The sequence below is a fragment of the Podarcis raffonei genome, chromosome 6 (assembly GCF_027172205.1).
Source record: "Podarcis raffonei isolate rPodRaf1 chromosome 6, rPodRaf1.pri, whole genome shotgun sequence".
NCBI classification, from domain to species: domain Eukaryota; kingdom Metazoa; phylum Chordata; class Lepidosauria; order Squamata; family Lacertidae; genus Podarcis; species Podarcis raffonei.
This window is the reverse complement of record NC_070607.1, coordinates 53,730,449-53,748,675: the sequence shown is the minus strand read 5'-3', so window position 1 is coordinate 53,748,675 and position 18,227 is coordinate 53,730,449. Positions and strand designations below refer to the sequence as shown.

At 45.1% G+C, this 18,227-nt stretch overlaps 1 protein-coding gene across 1 annotated transcript; it reads left to right on the top strand.

The window, feature by feature from the left end:
• The first annotated feature begins 959 nt into the window (after positions 1–959).
• Positions 960–17,862, top strand: PI16 (peptidase inhibitor 16). Its single transcript, XM_053392958.1, has 5 exons — positions 960–1,196; positions 11,925–12,143; positions 13,571–13,680; positions 15,682–15,770; positions 16,819–17,862. The coding sequence occupies exons 1-5, from the start codon at positions 1,023–1,025 to the stop codon at positions 17,658–17,660; spliced, it is 1,434 nt and encodes a 477-aa protein (XP_053248933.1). The 5' UTR covers positions 960–1,022; the 3' UTR covers positions 17,661–17,862.
• The last annotated feature ends 365 nt before the right edge of the window (positions 17,863–18,227 follow it).

The window sequence follows — 18,227 nt, the reverse complement described above, 5'->3', positions numbered from 1 at the left end:
CTTCCTCTCTCACTAGATATTTTCTAAAAACTGTAGGTTCAGCTCTGTAGATGGCATGTCTTTCCGCCCAAGCCTGATCTTCCATGTCGAGTAACAGCCTCCTGGGTCATGGATCCTCATGTCGAGTTCCCCTGAACTCTTGTGGACATGCAGATCTTGCCATATCTGGTTCAACTTCCAAATGATACCATCAGAGTATTAAAACACCAAATGCCTTTCACTATTTTGCTGTTGCTGTCCTTTATCATTGCTGTCGGTGCAAAACTGCCAAAAGTCTTTCCCTCTGTTAAAAATGAAGGCAGTACTCTGCATTATTTGTAATTTGCATTGCGCTGCAACACACAAGGGGCTCATTGCTGCTCAGACATATAGCTTATCCTTGCCCATTTTCCCCAGCCTGAGCCGTGTAGATAGACAATGGTCTGGAAGGACCACAGGGTTGATCCAAGTCTGATAATGGCTTTGGTCCTGATATTATTATTATTATTATTATTATTATTATTATTATTATTATTAAACTCAGTGTTACTGGCAGCACCATCACATGCAGTCACTGCGTCTGGCATAATTTTGCTGATGAGTGAAGACAACCCTGAGGGTAGTTTTTGAGTTTGGTTGACATGTAAACTATTTGGAAAGTGAGGGGAGGGGTGGGTTATGTGCACAAATGGGCTGGATCATGCTTAGGGTTACTGGTATGCTTCAGCATCAGGTTACAGCACCATGACCCTGCAAGCCAGAGTTCCTCTTACTGGAGGAACAGTTGATGCATCATTTTCATGCACACAATTGATTTCATCGAATGGGCATGGCTCATCTGACCGTCCCTTAAGGACCATTATTCTTCTTCCATCAATGATACTCTGTGAGATGGGTGTGTCCCCTCTATGGCTCCGAAAGGCATTCTAATAAAAAGATAAATTTCCTCCTTGCGATCTTGGGCTTTGGGTGTTCCTTACTCTGGGAAGGGATTTAAAGCTGTCTGCCAGACCCGTGGGCTGTTAAAACAAGACAGTGCCACAATGCTGAGCTCAGGCCTGCAAATTCCCCCCCTCTTCCTCCTCCTCCTCCTCCTGTTGCTCACAGCGATGGAGCTCGGCTGCTCTTTTACAGAGGAGGACAAGAAGTTACTCGTGGACCTGCACAATCAGTATCGAGCTAAGGTTTCCCCTCCAGCTGCAGATATGCTGAAAATGGTAAGTGAGCCGTGGGCAGCCCTGGACTTTGCTGTAATGTGGGGATTCAGAGACTTTCTGTCTTCTTGCTCAGAATATTTCTCTGGAAAGAGCAACTTTGTTTGTTTGTTTGTTTGTTTAATAAAATGATTGTTTAGAGTTTCCCTTTCTTTTGTGTTTCTGCATCTAACTAAGTGACTGAGATGAGTAAGTGCAGAGCTTTTCGGTTCTAACTGAAATGAGCACCTAGACTGATTTTCTCTGTAGATCTCCATGGTGTACTTTTACATGCCAAATATTTGTTATAAGCACTGTGATCTATTTGTGTGTAAGGTGTTCTGTTAACTTCAGAAGTCTGTTTCCTCAAATGAGTTTGAGCTTTGTAGATACCGTAGCACTAAGCATTTCACTGGAGCTTTTCCAATGGAAGGATCACCTGCATTTTATCAGCTTCCTGTGATGAATTAGTATAAGTTAAAGAAGGCAGCTTGGACCCAGCCTCCACAATTCTGTGTCTGGTTATGATATCAAGCAGCTTTGTCATTTTGGGGCAAGTTCCTTTTCCTCTGTTCCCTCCCACCCTTATTTTTGTACTGAGAGCGCACAGCTACGTGGATCACAATTCTACTAGAGCATCATTTGGACTTCTATACATACTGAAAGAAAAAAGAAAATAAAAAAGATCAGGCTGCACCATTACTAGTGAGACCCTGTGTGTTAACATGGTCATCTAGTTTCAACAGGAATCTATTGGATAGTGCCTGTGCCATCATTGTTGACAAGATCCGCAACACCTACTTCTACCCATCTCCACCCCCCACCCCCCGCAAAAAGGTTTTGTTTTAAATTTATTTCTTCATTGCTGGGCTTATTGCTTCAGCTTCCCCTCCTATGATTCAGGTTTGTTTAGGTTCAGGAAAGGGGTGGGAGAACTCACTGCTTACCTGCTTTGCAGTGAAAGCTGAAGGACCGGCACCTGCACGATGTTTTGATGGAGAATGCAATTTATTGGAGGTAGGCTGGCCTGGCTGGGATGTCGAGGGCCTGCTGATTGGACATTTTAAATCTGAGTCCTGCCTCTTTGAACTGGAGGCAGAGGGAGGAACAAGAAATCGGGCTGTACTGAGGGAAGGCTGGGCAAGCACAAGTGAGGTGAGAGAAAAAGGGGTTTCCCCGTCTTTTGGGGGGCAGGAGAAGTGAGTCTTTGGGAGTAAATGAATTGATTGGGGGGGTTGCCAGTGGGAAATGTGGAATTATTTTTTTTGGGGGGGGGAATGATCTGGAGAGTTAATGTTTTGGGCTAGAATTGCACCTCTGCCTTGTACTTTTTGTGGTCTTCAGTAAGTAACTCATCTGCATGTAACCCAGACCTCTTAAGAGTCAAAGTAGATGGAATATGGGAGGTCTGTCAACTGATTTCCCGAATATACACTCTTTTTGAGATTTATAAAGCAACTGTGGGGAGGAGATCAGAGCCGCAGTGTGATTGGGAGGCAGGTTAAACTTTGCTCCTATGCCTGCAACTAAATCTAAACTGCTGTCCTGCCGCTGGTATTAGCCATGGGTGGGGAAGGGGGCATAGGCAAGCCCCTCCCTGGTGCCTGCATTTAAGTGTTGACCCATTGGGATCTCCCACATCGCATCTAGGGTGGCTCCTGCAGTGGCTGGCCAAATGTGTCTGTGATGTTTTCAGAGAGGACGTGGGGGAAAGAGCACATAACTCTATGCTGCCTCTGAACTTAGCTATCCCATTTAGCTAGCATAGCTGGTAGGTGATGCTTCCATGGCTGGAGCAGGAAGGAGAAGCTTTGGAGGAACCTGGGTGATGGGAATGGCTTAGCAAGGTAAGCAGAGGATGACTTTGAACAGCATCTCTTCTTGGCAGCAACGGCTGCCCCCATTATGATACAGTTTTGTGTACAGATGACAAACCTTTTTTCAAATATAAAAATTAACCCAAAGTTAGACTCACATTCAATGTGAGTGATAAGTGACGGGATGACAAATGATCACCAGCCTTAATTGGGTTTATCACTTTTCTCAGCTTCTCTGTGATGAGATTAATCATACAACAGAAAGCAGGTCCTTAGATTCGTGTTAGCTAAGCAAGATATGTAACGATCATGTTTATTTTATTTACGGCATTTGTACCCTGCCATTTAGAAAAAAAAAAGTTCTCAGAGCTGCTTACGAAAATAAGGTACTAAGACAGAGCCTGCCCTCGGGCTCACAATCTCTAGAAAGGCATGACACACAAGGAAAAAGGATTGAGGGGGAGGAGGGAGCACACACACTTAACACATACAGCCAACAAAAATACCTTCAAGAATAAACTGACCCTTAGTTACTTTGTTGTTGTTGCTTAGTGGACCATATTTGCTTGGGGCAGATTCACACACAAGCTAAAATTTTACTGCACGTTCCCCCCCCCACATGGTGACTCATAGCTGAATATATGAACTGTCTCCTGCCATTGCAAAATACTGGAAGCCATGGCAGATGTCACCTGATGCTACAAACATACATGGCTGGATGCCTCCTTTTAAGCATAAGTGTATAGGTACAATATGAGTTAGAAGGTCAATAAATACTGAACTAGTCAGAAAAACAAATTTTAGCTGAATGCTGTTGAATTGTGAAATATGCTGGCTTTATTCAGCATAAAAACCACTTTTAAAAAGACATTTCAAATGCATTGTACGTCTTGGGCATTTCTAGGCTGATACAGATGGATTTAATTTTATTTCACTTTTATACCTCAGCTGTGCCTGTATTAATCTTTTCATGGTTCTTGTACATATGCATATCTTTCTGAAATACTGCAATTGTTTTCTTTAAAAAATACTGAATTTTCTGAATTGTACAAGCATAGCCATACACATCCTGATACGTCTGATACTTTAAGGAGGCTGGAGCTTGAGATAAGATTGTGTAGTTGCCTGTTGCAGGATGCTAAGAATACTTTATTTTAAAAGTAATTAAAATATTCTATATCACTTTTGGGTGGCTTTAGAAGAAAAGAAAATACAATTCAAAGCAATAACAGAATTAAGCCAAACTTTTAAAACCAAGATTAAAATAATGTCAAAACCCAGCCAGAATAAAAATGTTTTTACCCTCGTTCCAAAACAAAACTCACCAGGGATGGGGGCAGGTCTAACCTCCCTAGGGAAGGAGATCCATAACCGGGGTGCTGCCACCAACAAGGCCCTGTCCTCTGTTTTCACCAACCTTCTGGTGGTGGGTTTAGCTTTTCCCCAAAAAAGCCAGCAGATGAGCTCCACCAGGTGTCTGCGGTGAGTGATTGTAGGGGTGCAACCGAAACACAAAAAGAACAGCTCTGATTGAAGAGGATAACTAGTAAGAGTCTAAAACTTTTTAGAGGTTTTCTAACCTGGTGCACTTCCAAGTGTTAATGGACTACAACTCCCATCATCCCCAACCACTGGCCATGCTGTCTGGGGCTGATGGGAGTTGGAATCATGCAACATCAGGAGGGTCTGAGGTTACCCATCCCTGCTGTAAGAATTCTGCCAAGAACCATTCATAGCCCTTTGATTAGATCTGTCCTCCTGCAGTTGGTGTTTGAGTATGTGGTTCTCTCAGTAAGTGGAGCACAAACAGTAATGGAGCATGGAATGTGGTGTGCTTTTTCCTTAAGTGATTTCCTGTAGCAGGTCATGGATTTATTTTTAATGATAGCCCACTTTTCCTCCGTTCTTGAGCTCAGATCAGCTAACAACAAGACATTTAAAATAATACCCTGTCAATAAACCAGACCCATAATCAGACAGCAATATATAATCAATCTCGGCGGAACAATAGCTAGAAAAACATCTGTCTTCTCCTTAAAAAACCACATTTAGCCAGCTGGTGGAATGCATATAAAGATGGGACTGGACAGATCTCAGCAAAGACATTTCAATGCATTGGTGCCATGACTGAAAAGACCCTGCTTCTTGTACCCACCCACCCCACCTCAGTTGTGGCTTCTGATGTCAACCAGAAAACACTGGAGGGAACATGCAGAGAAAGGCAGCTCTGCAGTACCTAGGCCTTGTAAGCCATTTAAACCTTAAGGTAAGAAGTAGTAGCTTTAAAACTGGAAGCAGTTGCAGATCAACAACTACCAGAACAATGTGCTCCATCTGGCCTTCAGCAGGACGTTGTGAAAATGTGAAGAACTACTCGTCTGGACGGACCCTTTGGCTTTTTAGTAGAACAAAACGTGCTGATGTGTATATATTTTGTTTCACTTCTGGCCTGAAGAGTAGGAAAGACCTGCTGATGTTGTGAGGCTGCTTCCAAGCTGAAGGCTTTTGAAATTATCAGGTGTGTCTCAGGAGTCACGTGTCTGATTATACTTGCAATACAGATGGGAATGGTGCTGATGGCTGCTAGTCCAAAAAATGAATTATCGGGTTCTGCTCAGGTGACATGGCAACCGTGGAGCTTAAACAATTTCAGTTATGTCAGCCCCTATGCTATACTTCCTAGATGTATCCTGTGTGGTAGTACTAGTACTAGTATTAGTATTAGTACTAGTACTACTTCTGGAAATGCTCCTTCTCTCTATTCAAAATGTGGGTGCTAAAAGTTACCTCCATCTGCTTCAGGCTTCTCCCTATGCTTTCCACCCCCCTTTAACATCAGAACTTGCGGTCAGTTTCTTCTGTTCCCAATCCCTCCCCCCTTCTCTGAAGTCACACTTTTCAATTTTGTTTGGATCAGCAGAACTGGTTGCCTTGGAAATTTTTATATATACATTAAGCTATGTCTGCCAAACTATATTCTAATGGAACAAGAAAACCAGCTGTTGGATCCTTATATATGGAGTCTGGCTCTGGTTCACGAAAAAGGGAATAATAAACTCAAGCTGGACCTGCCATTTCAGCCCCTCCCAAAAATTATGCAGAGGGCTGCCCCAGAGGGGGAGGAATTAGTGTCCCAGGAACTGACCTTCTGTTCTTGCAACCTTTCAAAGCTATTTTGATCAAGAAAAATGAGACCTAATAGTTTTAATGGTAACACCTTCTCCCCAGAAAACTATAAGCTAGACCAGTGGTTCCCAATTAGCGAAGTACTGTGGGCCCCTTGTTTTTCAAAAGCCAAGCCATGGACTCCCTACTTTTGAAAATGTTTTTCTTATGTGAATGGTGCCACGGACCCCCAATTGGTAACCACAGAGCTAGGCTATTCTCTCCAAGGTCCCCAAATCTGACAGCCTTGTTTTCAAATGGCCAATTGGTGTTGCCTTCAGCATTCTGGGCTGGGCTTATCTTTTAGCAGTAGCAGTAATCCTTTCAATCCTTTTCAAAATTTTATTTTTTCACTACCACAGATGGCGGCAGCAGACCTTCCCTCTTGACCCAGACGCCATGTTTCTTACCATAGAGTCTGGCAAATTGAAGGAACTGGGCTTGGAGACAACCTTGGTAGTTTGGAAGACCCTTCTCAAAATGTGCAGCCAGCCTCCCAAACATAGCTGTCAACATTTCCCTTTTTCAAAAGGGAAATTCCCTTATTCTGAATAGGATTCATCGCAAGAAAAGGGAAAAGTTGACAGCTATACTCCCAAATCTCCATCTTCCTCTGCCAGCACAGATCAAAATCCAAGTGTGAAGTCCACCTGACTTAACTGCCTCCTGCAAGCGTGCCAAAGCTTTCTCCAGGATCAAAAGGGGAGGGGTGTCATAATATTGTTTAAGTGAAGGGCTTTCAGGTCCAGGGCAGTTGTAATAGCCAGTGAAAGAACTGCACGTTCTGTAATACTCTGTGCTACTGTATTATAGCAGGCAGGAAGTGAGGACCTGGCAGGCATCTCTGGTGGTCTTGGAAAGGCTCATAGGTGCCAGGTGCTGCTACCAGCACTGCATTCTGGATAACCTGCGTTGTAGATGCAGCAGCCAAAACAGGAACATAAGGCAGGCATAGGCAAATTCTGGCCCTCCAGATGTTTGGGATTACAATTCCCATCATCCCTATTTAACAGGACCAGTGGTCAGGGATGATGGGAATTGTAGTCCCAAACATCTGGAGGGCCGGAGTTTGCCTATGCCTGACATAAGGCAATGGGGGTGGGGACTGCGGGCCTAATTAAGGAAGTTGTTTTCTCCAAACCATGCCCACATATGACTATCATATATGACATCAGATCTCGTTTGAAGCCAAATCAATCCAGGTTTGCACTTTGAGAAACAACCTGTGAACCGAAATGCAGCTAGCCTTTGAAATTTGCACGTATCTAAATTTTGCTATGCAGTTTACGAAACAGTTTTTTAAAATAAAAATGCATACATTAGGGGAAAGTGTGTGTAAAAATGAATATATTGATGAAAATAGCACACAAGAATGCACAAGATTAGGAAAAAATGCTTGCAAAAATGTGCACATTAGTAAAAAAAATGCATATAAAAATGCGTATATTAGGAGAAATCTGCACAAAAATGCTGATGATTTTTTTATTTTAAAAATCTTCAACTGCTGCAGAATGTGGAGAACTGGATTTAAGACTGGAAAAATGAGAAATGGAGAGAACCACAATTGAGAGAGCCTTCCATCCTTGTAGCAGAATGAGGTGGGAATGAAGTGGCAAGTTCTAAAGCAGTCTTTGACAGCCTGGTGCCCTCCATATCTTTTTGACTCTGTCTCCCAACAGCCACGGCCAGCATGGTTCTGGGAGCTAAGCTTGATGAAAGTGCTAGTTCAGAACAACTGGAAGGCACCAGGCTGATGAAGATGGTTCTGAGAATGGGTTATGTCACTCCAGACTACAGGTGGAAGAATCACTTTTTACAACAGATCTTTGCATAACCAACTCCCTGCAAATAGAAAACTAGCACATAAAGGAACTTGAACTTTTACCCTGACAGGCTACCTTTTTATTGGCAAAAAGTTTTTGTTTTTTTGAAACTTCTACATGTTGATGCATTCAAAAATGGTACTTTCCATGAAGTGATGCAGGGTTGGGACAGGAGAGTCCGTGCTAGCAGCTCAGATTTCTACTGTTCTGCTGTATTTATATGCTAAGTCTCCATGTATTCCTATGGGAGTTTGAAAATCTACATCTGCAATGCAGGACTGTGAAGATTCCTGTTCTGCTTCTGCATGTGCTCCTTGGCATCCTCAAAAGTCATGCAACAAAAACCTCCCCACAGAGGTGTGTCTGGCATCTTCATTACACATGTTTTGGCAAATGCTGAAAACACACCCCTTTATCCTGGCTTTTGACCCTTGAGATGCATATTTTTAGGACCCACCTTGTTTCTGTGCTTGTCAGCTGTTTCAAGCTGTTTTCAGTTATTGTAACCTACCCTGGGACATTTGGGTGAAGGCTGGGCAATAAATTATAACAATAAAATATCAACAACAATAATTATCAATAAAAAAGACTAGCTACCCTCAAAGTTACCTTCAAGAGAAGTTCCCTGACCTACTGCTGGATCCCACTTGGGCTGAATAAAGTTCCAGCTGTTTATTTAAAAACCACAGGAGACTCCGTCTCTTAAATACTTTGATTTACTCAGACCTTCCTCCTTAAAACTCCACCAGATATTACAATAGAATAACTATGGGGAACTTGAATCTCGCTTTGACATCCACCAAATGAAATATTAACACAGAGAACATTAAAATGTTGTTCTTGTTGGCGGCATCCATCTGTCTCAAGAGACAATGGAATGCACTTCCGGGGGTTAAGTCAAACCACTGAAAAATCATAGCAGCACTGGAGTGACCACCTGAGGGTGTATGGTGGTCAAAAGGGAAAGCAGAGCAATACGTTTGGCACCAGCTTCACTGCAGGAGTTGCCGGAAGGAGGCATACATGGCACCATCCAACCATTTTAGGGACTCGGCTCCAGATTTGTGTGGGGTTTACACCAGGGGTCAGCAATCTTTTTCAGTAAAAACACACTGATTCCCGGACCATCTGCGGGCCAGATTGAGAAGGCAATTGAGCTGGATCCGGCCCCTGGGCCTTAGATTGCCTACCCCTGGTTTACACCTTCATCTTTTCTTCTCCCGGAGATATTCCGCAAGGCAGCAGAGGTTTAGGATCAGAGTTTTCCTTCTCCAAAATTCACGTTGTGGTTACCGTAATGCACCCTATCTGGGGCTTCCCTTATACTTGATCCTGAAGCTGCAAGTTAGTACAGGGCAGAGCGGTTGCTCACAGGAGTGTGACCTTTTCTGCATATATTGCCTCTGCTCAGAAATCTGCACCGTTTGCCCATTTGCCAAATTGTCGGAATATTCTGCACGGTTCAAGCTGTTGCCCCTCTGAAAAGGATATTGTAGGACAGGGAAAGGTATAGATAAGGGCAGCCAAAGTGATCCAGCAGCTGGAGCAGCTCTCCAGCAAGGAAAGGTTACAATTTTTGGCACAATTTAGTTTAGAGAAAAGTGGGGACAACTTAGAGGTGTATGAATTCATGCAAGGCTATTGTCTGCATGTCCTGTTTGTGGACTTTGCAGAACAATCTGGTTGGTCATTTTGGGTAACAGGATGCTGGACTAGGTAGGCCCTTGGCCTGACTCAGCAGGGCTCCCCCCCCTTCCTCCACATGGTCATAGTCATACAATTCCATTGTGCATTGTTCTAGCTCTGTGCTGAGATTCCCACCCTTCAGTCTGCATTGTTTTGTAGAACTCCCCAATCCTGCCTGTCACATTGGAAAGGCGAGAGGAAACTCAGTGTGTTGAGTTCAACAAAACCTGCGGCCAGAACAGGGTGGGAAATTCACCATAGGGATGCTGGATTCCATGTCAAGAATAGCTTCACGCTTGGAAGCGAAGTGGAACCAGGACCATTTCTCCTCTGCCTCCACCAAAGCAAATTTCTCTCTCCTCCTGACCAAATAGATGACACACCATTCCTTGCGGCAAACGGCTCGCTCCAAGATGTCTTAGAGGGGTGGGCCTCAGAATTTGTTAGTCAAGGCTGTCTCTTGCTGTTGCTTGACTGTTTTGGATGGCAGCGCAGAAGCCCTGGCAGCTCCTTTGAAGAAGAAGAAAACATTGCCTCAGTTCTGTACTGTAACCTTCCCTAACCGCACTCTCTTGTACGTAAACGCTCTCTGCTCTTCCTGCTTAGCAACTGCTGCTGCTAAAGTAGCCTGTGGAGCTCAGCTGGATAAGAAGGGACTGTCTATCACAGCACTAGAAGGATCTGCTGGCAAGCAGCTGTTGGTCTCTGTTAAGTAACAAGCTTTCCAGATGTTTGCATTGGCTCTGGCCAAGCACAGCTGTTAAACTGGGCATGACTTTATCCTCACAGTAGGGAGGAGTTCTGCATATTTACTGTACCTTCCTCTTAGCAGGGTTGTAAGGGAGAGAGGGGCTTTGTACCTCAGCTCTGCTACTGGCCTCCAAACCCATCCTGCACCTTATGCCAAATGAGGTGGTAGGCTGTGAGAGTCCTGGATGGCGGCCCTCTCCCTGACGTGCTAGATTACGACATCTGGGAAGCATTTTTTAACGCTCCTCCGTATAAAATCCTCACAGAGGATTTCAGAAACAACTGCCTTGTGAGGAAGAGTAGCAAACAATCTGCTCAGAGAGTGGGAAGTGGTGGAGTCAGCTGCCCACCGCACCAGGTCTACCTCTAGTGACAGGAGTGATAAGTAGCTGGCAGGTTCCATCTGGTCACCCAGAAGGCAAAGCCTCACCCTATGAAGTCAGCAAATTCTGGCTGACCAGGAAGGTTGAGTCACTAGACTATTTCCCTGGGGTCTGACAGGCCTGCCTTTTGAACTCCGAGAAGCCCTTTTTCATCTTAGCTGGCTGTTATAAGATCTTTTGTAACATTAAGAATGTTGTGCCTTGGTTTGCTTGTTTTTCCTCTTCCCTCCTCATCCCCTTTTCCTTTTGTGTCATGAAGGCAGAGACGGTGTCATTTTTGTTGACATAAACCACTCTGGGAGCATTTCTGGATGAAGAACAGGCTATAAATGCAATTAATAAATAATAAGTATTTTTTAAAAAAACATTTTTTTTGTAGTAAGCTGGCTCATCAGAGTGAGCCACTAATTCTGTTTTGCTGGTGTAGTAGTTTATTGCAAACCAAGAGTTGGAGCCTTAAAAAAATGTAATCTCCAACTTGCAGTCTAGAGTGGCTGCCCCATAATTTTAGCTCTTCATCCTGCATAATGTTTAAAGCTCCCTGGCTTAAAAATGTTTTGCCACATCTAAAAGAGCCAACTGAACACCAATGTTTTGCTACTTTAAATTTATTTATATAAATGAATATACAGTAATCTGTAAGGTTGGGAAGCATCTTGTGCTGTCTGTGGTTCAGCCGGTTCGGCAGTAAAGCAGGTTAAGCGATGCTGCAATATTTTCACTATGGATATTGCAGACAGATTTGCCTTGGACTGGTATTTGCAAAGGCACCTGAAGAGGTCCAGTGTTCTCCAAATAGCCAGAAATGATTGCGATTGTGCCTTACAGATGCCTTGAACCACTCAGAGGTCTCTAAACAAGTGTGCTGCTGCTGGAAACACTAGCTAATTAGGAAGGGGACATGTGAAAACCATTTATAACTGAAGCGGGAAAAGCTGCCTTGAGGACTGACTCCCATTTTTCCTTCTGATGACAACAGCTCCCTCGCCTTGGGCTGAGCTCCAGGCCTTCCTATTGCTAGGCCGGCCAGGCACGCTGACCAAATTCCAGTGGGAAGCACTCCTGCGGTTGGCCTGTGTGAGAAGCCATTCTGCGTGATGGTGACGTCCTGCTTTGTCCTAATTTCAGAGCTGGGATCCAGAACTGGAAGCCTTTGCCAAGGACTACGCAACAAAATGCATCTGGGAACACAATGCGGAGCGCGGACGGCGAGGCGAGAACCTCTTTGCCATGTCTGGCAACCTGGATGTGAAGATGGCGGTGGATGAGTGGTACAACGAGTACGCCTTTTATAATATGACAACATTAACCTGCCAAGAAGGGCAGATGTGTGGTCACTATACACAGGTATCTGATTATATCAGTGGTTTTCAACCAGTGTGCCATAACACCCCGGGGTGCCTTGAATGATGGTCAGGAGTGCCATGGGCAACACTGGCCTCTGTCCATCTTTCCTTCCTTCCCTTCCTCCTCTGATGCCCTCTCAGGTCTCTGCCTCCCAAAGGCTTGCACAGCTGTTTGTTGCAGCAGCCCTGGCTACAAGCTCTGCAGGCAAATGGTGCCTCTGAGGCTGGCCAAGGGGTGCTGGTTGCCAGGAGCTGAGGCAGCCTTGGAGTAAGCAAGCAAGCAAGCAAGCAAGCAAGCAAGCAAGCAAGGGAGCCCAGCCCTTGCTGCTGGGAATGGACAGACAAGTCCAAGGCCCCTGTGGGGCAGTTTTTTTCCTTTTCCCTTTCCTTCTTTTTTGTATTGTATTGTATTTTATCCTTCCTTCCTTCCTCTTTCTTTCTTTCTTTCTTTCTTTCTTTCTTGTATTTTATTTTATTTTGAATAATGAATGGAATAGCTGTAATATTTAATAAAATAAATAAAGATATGGGGGGGGGGAGAGACAAGTCCTAGGCCCCTGTGGGGCAGTGTAGGAGGCACCTCTCTTTGGGGTGGGGGTGGGGGCAGCTCAGAGACCGGGGTGGCAGCAGCAGCAGCAGCGTCTGCCCAGAGGACTCCCAAGGAGAGGAGGCTGAGGGAACACCTCTGGATTATGTCATCCTGGGAAGAGCTGAGGGTAAAGCCTGGGAAATGGTGGTATTATCCACGATGGCTGCGTTCTACCTCCTCTGTTGGAGGCGATGTGCCTCTGCCAGTTGCTGGGGATTCACAAGCACTCGTGTCCTGCATGTAGGGTTCCCATAGGCATCTGGCTGGCCACTGTGGGAACAGGATGCTGGAGTAAATGGGCTATTGGCCTGGTCCAGCAGGCTCTTCTCATGTACAGTGGTACCTCGGGTTAAAAACTTAATTCGTTCTAGAGGTCTGTTCTTTACCTGAAACTGTACTTAACCTGAGGTACCACTTTAGCTAATGGGGCCTGCTGCTGCGCCACCATTACACGATTTCTGTTCTTATCCTGAAGCAAAGTTCTTAACCTGAGGTACTATTTCTGGGTTAGCGGAGTCTGTAACCTGAAGCGTATGTAACCTGAAGCGTATGTAACCCAAGGTACCACTGTATATCCCCATATCATTACTAAAATGAACAGACTCTGTCATGATGGGGCTCCATTGTTTGGGTCCAAAAGGTGGAGGGTATCTTGGCTTCAGTTTTAATTTGTGGCTGAGATAGCAATAAAGATGTCACCCACGTAGTCCCATGTGCTGTGCTGCCATCAGGGGACCAGTGGCTTCCATACAATTGCTTCAAGACTAGGCTGGCAATATCTGTCAATTCTTTTTCTGACTGCAATAGCAAACAGAGCTTGCTCTTCCTTACTTCTATAGGTGGTCTGGGCAAGTAGTGAGCGTATGGGCTGTGGGACGGTGTTCTGCGAAACCCTGGAATTCCTGAATGACACCGACATGCATTTGGTAGTCTGCAACTATCAGCCACCGTAAGTTTCATTTTGTTGGGGCCGGAGTGTTTTTTCCTGAGTGTTTTTTTTTTTTTTGGCCTGGCTGGAATGTGTGCTTTGAACTATGTTGATTCTTCCTGCTTGTGCAGTTGCTGCAATTTATTTTCAACTGTTTTTGATGTTTTATTTTACATTGCTGTGAGCCACCCTCAGCTCTTCTGGTGAAGGGTGGGTGGTAATACTTAAAATAATGCATAGTACCAAATTTCCCAAAACTATGGCAGTGGCAAGAGGGTGCCCCCTTGGTCTTAGCAGATAGGGAGGTTAGTTATGGGAGAAGGCATTTCACTGTGTCCAGATCCTAAGCCATGTAGGGTTTTAAGTATCACTACAAGCACTATGGGTGGGGGGAGAAATTCAATCCAGTTTGCATTTACATGTGAATCTCCCTAACCCAAACCCAGATGCCTTTTGCAATCTGCAGTTCTCCTAATTTTGCTATGCAGTTTACAGCCAAGTAATGCACAAACTGAGGTTAAGTGTACATAAAAATGCATATTTTAGTGAAAATAGCATATTATAGAAGGGAAAGTTGCTTTACAAAAATGTGTACATTGAGCAAATTTAATAATGTGTGGGTGGCGCTGTGGGTTAAACCACAGAGCCTAGGACCTGCCGATCAGAAGGTCAGTAGTTCGAATCCCCACAACGGGGTGAGCTCCCGTTGCTCGGTCCCAGTTCCTGCCAACCTAGCAGTTCGAAAGCACGTCAAAGTGCAAGTAGATAAATACTACCTCCGGCGGGAAGGTAAACGGCGTTTCCGTGCACTGCTCTAGTTCGCCAGAAGCGGCTTAGTCTTGCTGACCACATGACCCGGAAGCAGTACACTGGCTCCCTCAGCCAATAAAGCGAGATGAGTGCCGCAACCCCAGAGTCGGTCACGACTGGACCTAATGGTCAGGCGTCCCTTTACCTTTTACTTTACATTAGGAGAAATGCTCATAAGGACTTGTGTTTTTTTTGTAGTGGGGGTGGGAGAATCACAAGCTGATATGGAAGTGTGAAGGACTGATGAGGAGGAAAATGAGAAACTGAGAAAAACTGAAACTGACAGATTCATCTGTTCCCCCCTCCACCCAAAGCAGAGTAGCATATTGACAGTCAGTACAACTCCTTCAGAACTGTTGCATTATGTTCTTGGCAGCTTGGCTGCAGAGTTTTGCTGTTCTCTCATCATTTGGGGGGGGGGCGGTCGGTCATAGAATTTATTGTGAACAAAGAACTATAGCAATGATAGTCCAAGTGGAGCCTTCCAGATATTCCACTCCCATCAAGACCAGGCAGCATGGTAAGAGGTTATGAGGGCTGCTGCCCATCATTATCTGGAGAAGGTAAGTGGGCACCATAATAGCAATACTTACAGATCAAGGTAGCAAACAGTCACTTGGATTTCATTGTATGTGTACTTCTGACAGGAGTTAACAGGTACTGTAAATATACAAGATAATGAAGATCCGCTTCAGGAGTCAGCCTTAGTAAACTGCAGTTACTCTTGGCACCAGGTTTTTGTATTATTTCCAGGATTTACAGATCTGTGATGCTGCCGCTTCTGAAAAGGGGGTCAAATTGGTCAGTATGTTCCTTTGTCCTTGTCCTCTCTCTGCTTTCCTTTGCCTCATTTTAAAATGGCAACTTCCAACCATCTTCATAAGGTCTACTGGCTGTAGAATCCAGGACAAAAGAGCCACAAACAGGCACCAAATAGTTGATGCCTTTTGGCAGTCCCTCAAAGCATCCTCTTTAGCTGAGCTGGCCACCTTCCATCTTCCGAGTGACGCTGGGAAGGTAGTTACATGCTGGAGAAATGAACTCTTGGCAAAAGCCATCAACGGTGATCATAGAGTGTTCTTAGGTGCAGCTGTCAATGTGAGGGAGCAACAAAATGTTATGAAATTCTTATTTCTATTGTGTCAACACTCTCCTTCCTTAGGGAAATGCCTAGTACTTTTTTGAGTAACGCCTGGGACTTTTCACTTCCAGGGGGAACATAAAGGGACGCAAACCGTACAAGGAAGGGGCTCCATGTTCCATGTGCCCAGATGGCTATTCCTGTAAGGACTCTCTCTGTGGTAAGTGAATGGAACTAGAGGAGCCAGCAGATAAGGTGGAGAGCTCCTTATCTGCACCCCAAATTACTGCCACTCAGGATTACTGTGAAATAAATTTCCACTGGCTGACAGGTGCAGATTATCCAGCCGCCTAGGAGTGTAGTGATTTCCTTGGCTGCCTTCACCCAATGATTATCCTTGTCAAAGCTGTTCTCCAACAGGAGAAGTAAATTCCTTCTTCCCTCTTGTTTTGCTGCTTTGCCAAGGATGGGCAAAGATGCTTGGAGGAACAGTTTCCCTTTTAGCTGCAAACACCTGTCTCCTGCCTTCAGTGCACCACCATTATACACAAGGACCTGCCAGCATTAATCCCCTTCCTCTCCCAGGGTGATGACAGTGTGTTTAAAACATGCTAGCTTCTCTTGTCCTTACCATAGCACCAGGAAGTGGCACTTTGGCTTATATGAATTCATGCAGCACACACACCTTGAGTCTATGCACGCTAGAGGTCTTAGCCCTTATTGGTCCCCAGATGGATGGTTATGCCGCTCCATGCAAACACAGGCCATGTACACCTTTAAAGCACATTGGGAACAGATTCTTTCCCTCAAAGAATTCTGGGCATTGAAGTTTACGAATTGACCATTGGCTGCCCCCTAATGCTGCTCCATCTGAAACAGACCTCCTCACCCTAATTGTAGGGATGGCACTGGAAGCCATGACATTCCTTTCATGCATTCTGTCTCCGCTTGGGGTGTCTTATGGCTTGAGTGCTATGCTATATGGCATTTCACTGAGTTCTGCCCAAGATGTTTTTGCACCCTTGGGAGAAAATTCAAATGACATTCCAGTCCAGGTTATGAAGAAATGGATGGCAATGTGCTGCCCTTTAACGGCATCTAGAATCTGCTGCCTGTGACCCTGGCCACACTCGGTTTCAAAGTAGGGCTCACCTTCTGTGCAAAAGTGAAATATCAGCCTTCCGTTCTCACTGGTTTTCTGGGAGGAGGGTGTGGCTTTGTGCATCTGTTTGCTGATTGTTCTGCTGGTCTCTCTTTTCCCCCACCAGAATCCGGTGTTGACATGGGAGACGCCACCGCATCGCCTAAGCTGGAGCCAACGGCTGTCTTGACTGCAAGCCCATCTCTGCAAACTACACCAGATTCAGCACCTGATACGCCAGACAGTCCCCAAACAGGAGCAGAATCTGAATCCCCAACAGCTGAAGGGCCAACCTCTTCGCTAGAGCTAACTTCAGACTTGTCAAACTCAGACGCAACTGTTTCCTCTTTGGTGACAATGGGAGCTACAACTCTTCGCCCTGCCTCCCCAGAATCAAGAACTGAAAAAGCCACTTCTGCAGAATTTCCTTCGTCTGGTGGCTTAGCCACACCTCAAGCCACCATTAAAAAACCTGAGCCACCTTCAACTCCCCCCACACCAGTGCATTCTACCCCCAAGTCACCCTTGGTCCCTAAACCTGCATCCGCCCCTAAACCTCCATCAACAGGTAAACCTCCCTCCATGCCCAAACCCCTTTCAGCCCATAAGCATCCCTTCTTCTCCAAGCTACCTGCCCCAAAGAAGCCTCCTGTCTCTAAAACACCTGCACGCCATCGCTTGTCAGCTTACTCCAAAGCAATAAACAAGCACAGCAATGCTGCTCAGGCCTCTGCAGATAAGGTACCTGTTCACAACACTGCAGCTAAGGCAGCTTCAATCTCGGTCTGCCTGCCTTGCCTTGGATGCAAACAGATTAGCCACCATGAAGAAATAAAGACTGCACTTAAAGAGCTGACTTCCAGGTACCCCTATGCTCCATGCTTTTCGCCGCTTCCCCGGTGGCAGAGGCATAGTAAGTGGGGCAATACACTTAGGAAGGCCAGGCCTTATTGGCTCAACAGTTTATAGCGGTATTTGATCCAACATATTTATAGGCTGAGCCCTCTGTCTTCTCTTTCCCTTTCTGCCCTTTTAGTGAGTTTGCCAGTCTGCTGGGAATAGCACTGTAGCATGGCCAGTGGCTGAAAATTCTGTAGATGGTGGTACAAATCTTGCTCAAGCAATAATGCTCTTGGGAGGTTGCATTTTATTTCCACAACCCCGTGTTTTTACCTGTGGAGCACATCTGATTTCTTTCCCTAGTTTCCTTCTCTTTAAGCTTTGCTAGGGTCAAGCATGACATACTGTCATGAAACCTCATTCCATCCAATGACTCACCTGTGATCATCCTCCCTCTTGTCTGTGCTCTGTGCATCACAAATGGGGGCCCTATTTATTTGCAGGACTGTGTCTGGAAGTCGTTCCCAGGCTTACTATTCTGCTTGTGAATTGGTGACAAGTGTCTGCATTCTCCACTGGCAACCCATTCTTTACCCCAAAATGCCGATAAAAACCTGGATCTTGAAAACCTGGATAATGTAAAAAACCTGTATCTTGAAAACTGAACAAATTGTGCAAGATAAGCAAAGGCCTGCA

What these genes read in the sequence shown, in the direction of transcription:
- PI16 (XM_053392958.1), top strand. Translation starts at nt 1,023, where the DNA reads ATGCTGAGCTCAGGCCTGCAAATTCCCCCCCTCTTCCTCCTCCTCCTC. An exon ending in TGTGTGGTCACTATACACAG is followed by an intron (nt 12,144 to 13,570) that starts GTATCTGATTAT and finishes TTACTTCTATAG; the next exon opens with GTGGTCTGGGCAAGTAGTGA. An exon ending in GTCTGCAACTATCAGCCACC is followed by an intron (nt 13,681 to 15,681) that starts GTAAGTTTCATT and finishes TTTCACTTCCAG; the next exon opens with GGGGAACATAAAGGGACGCA.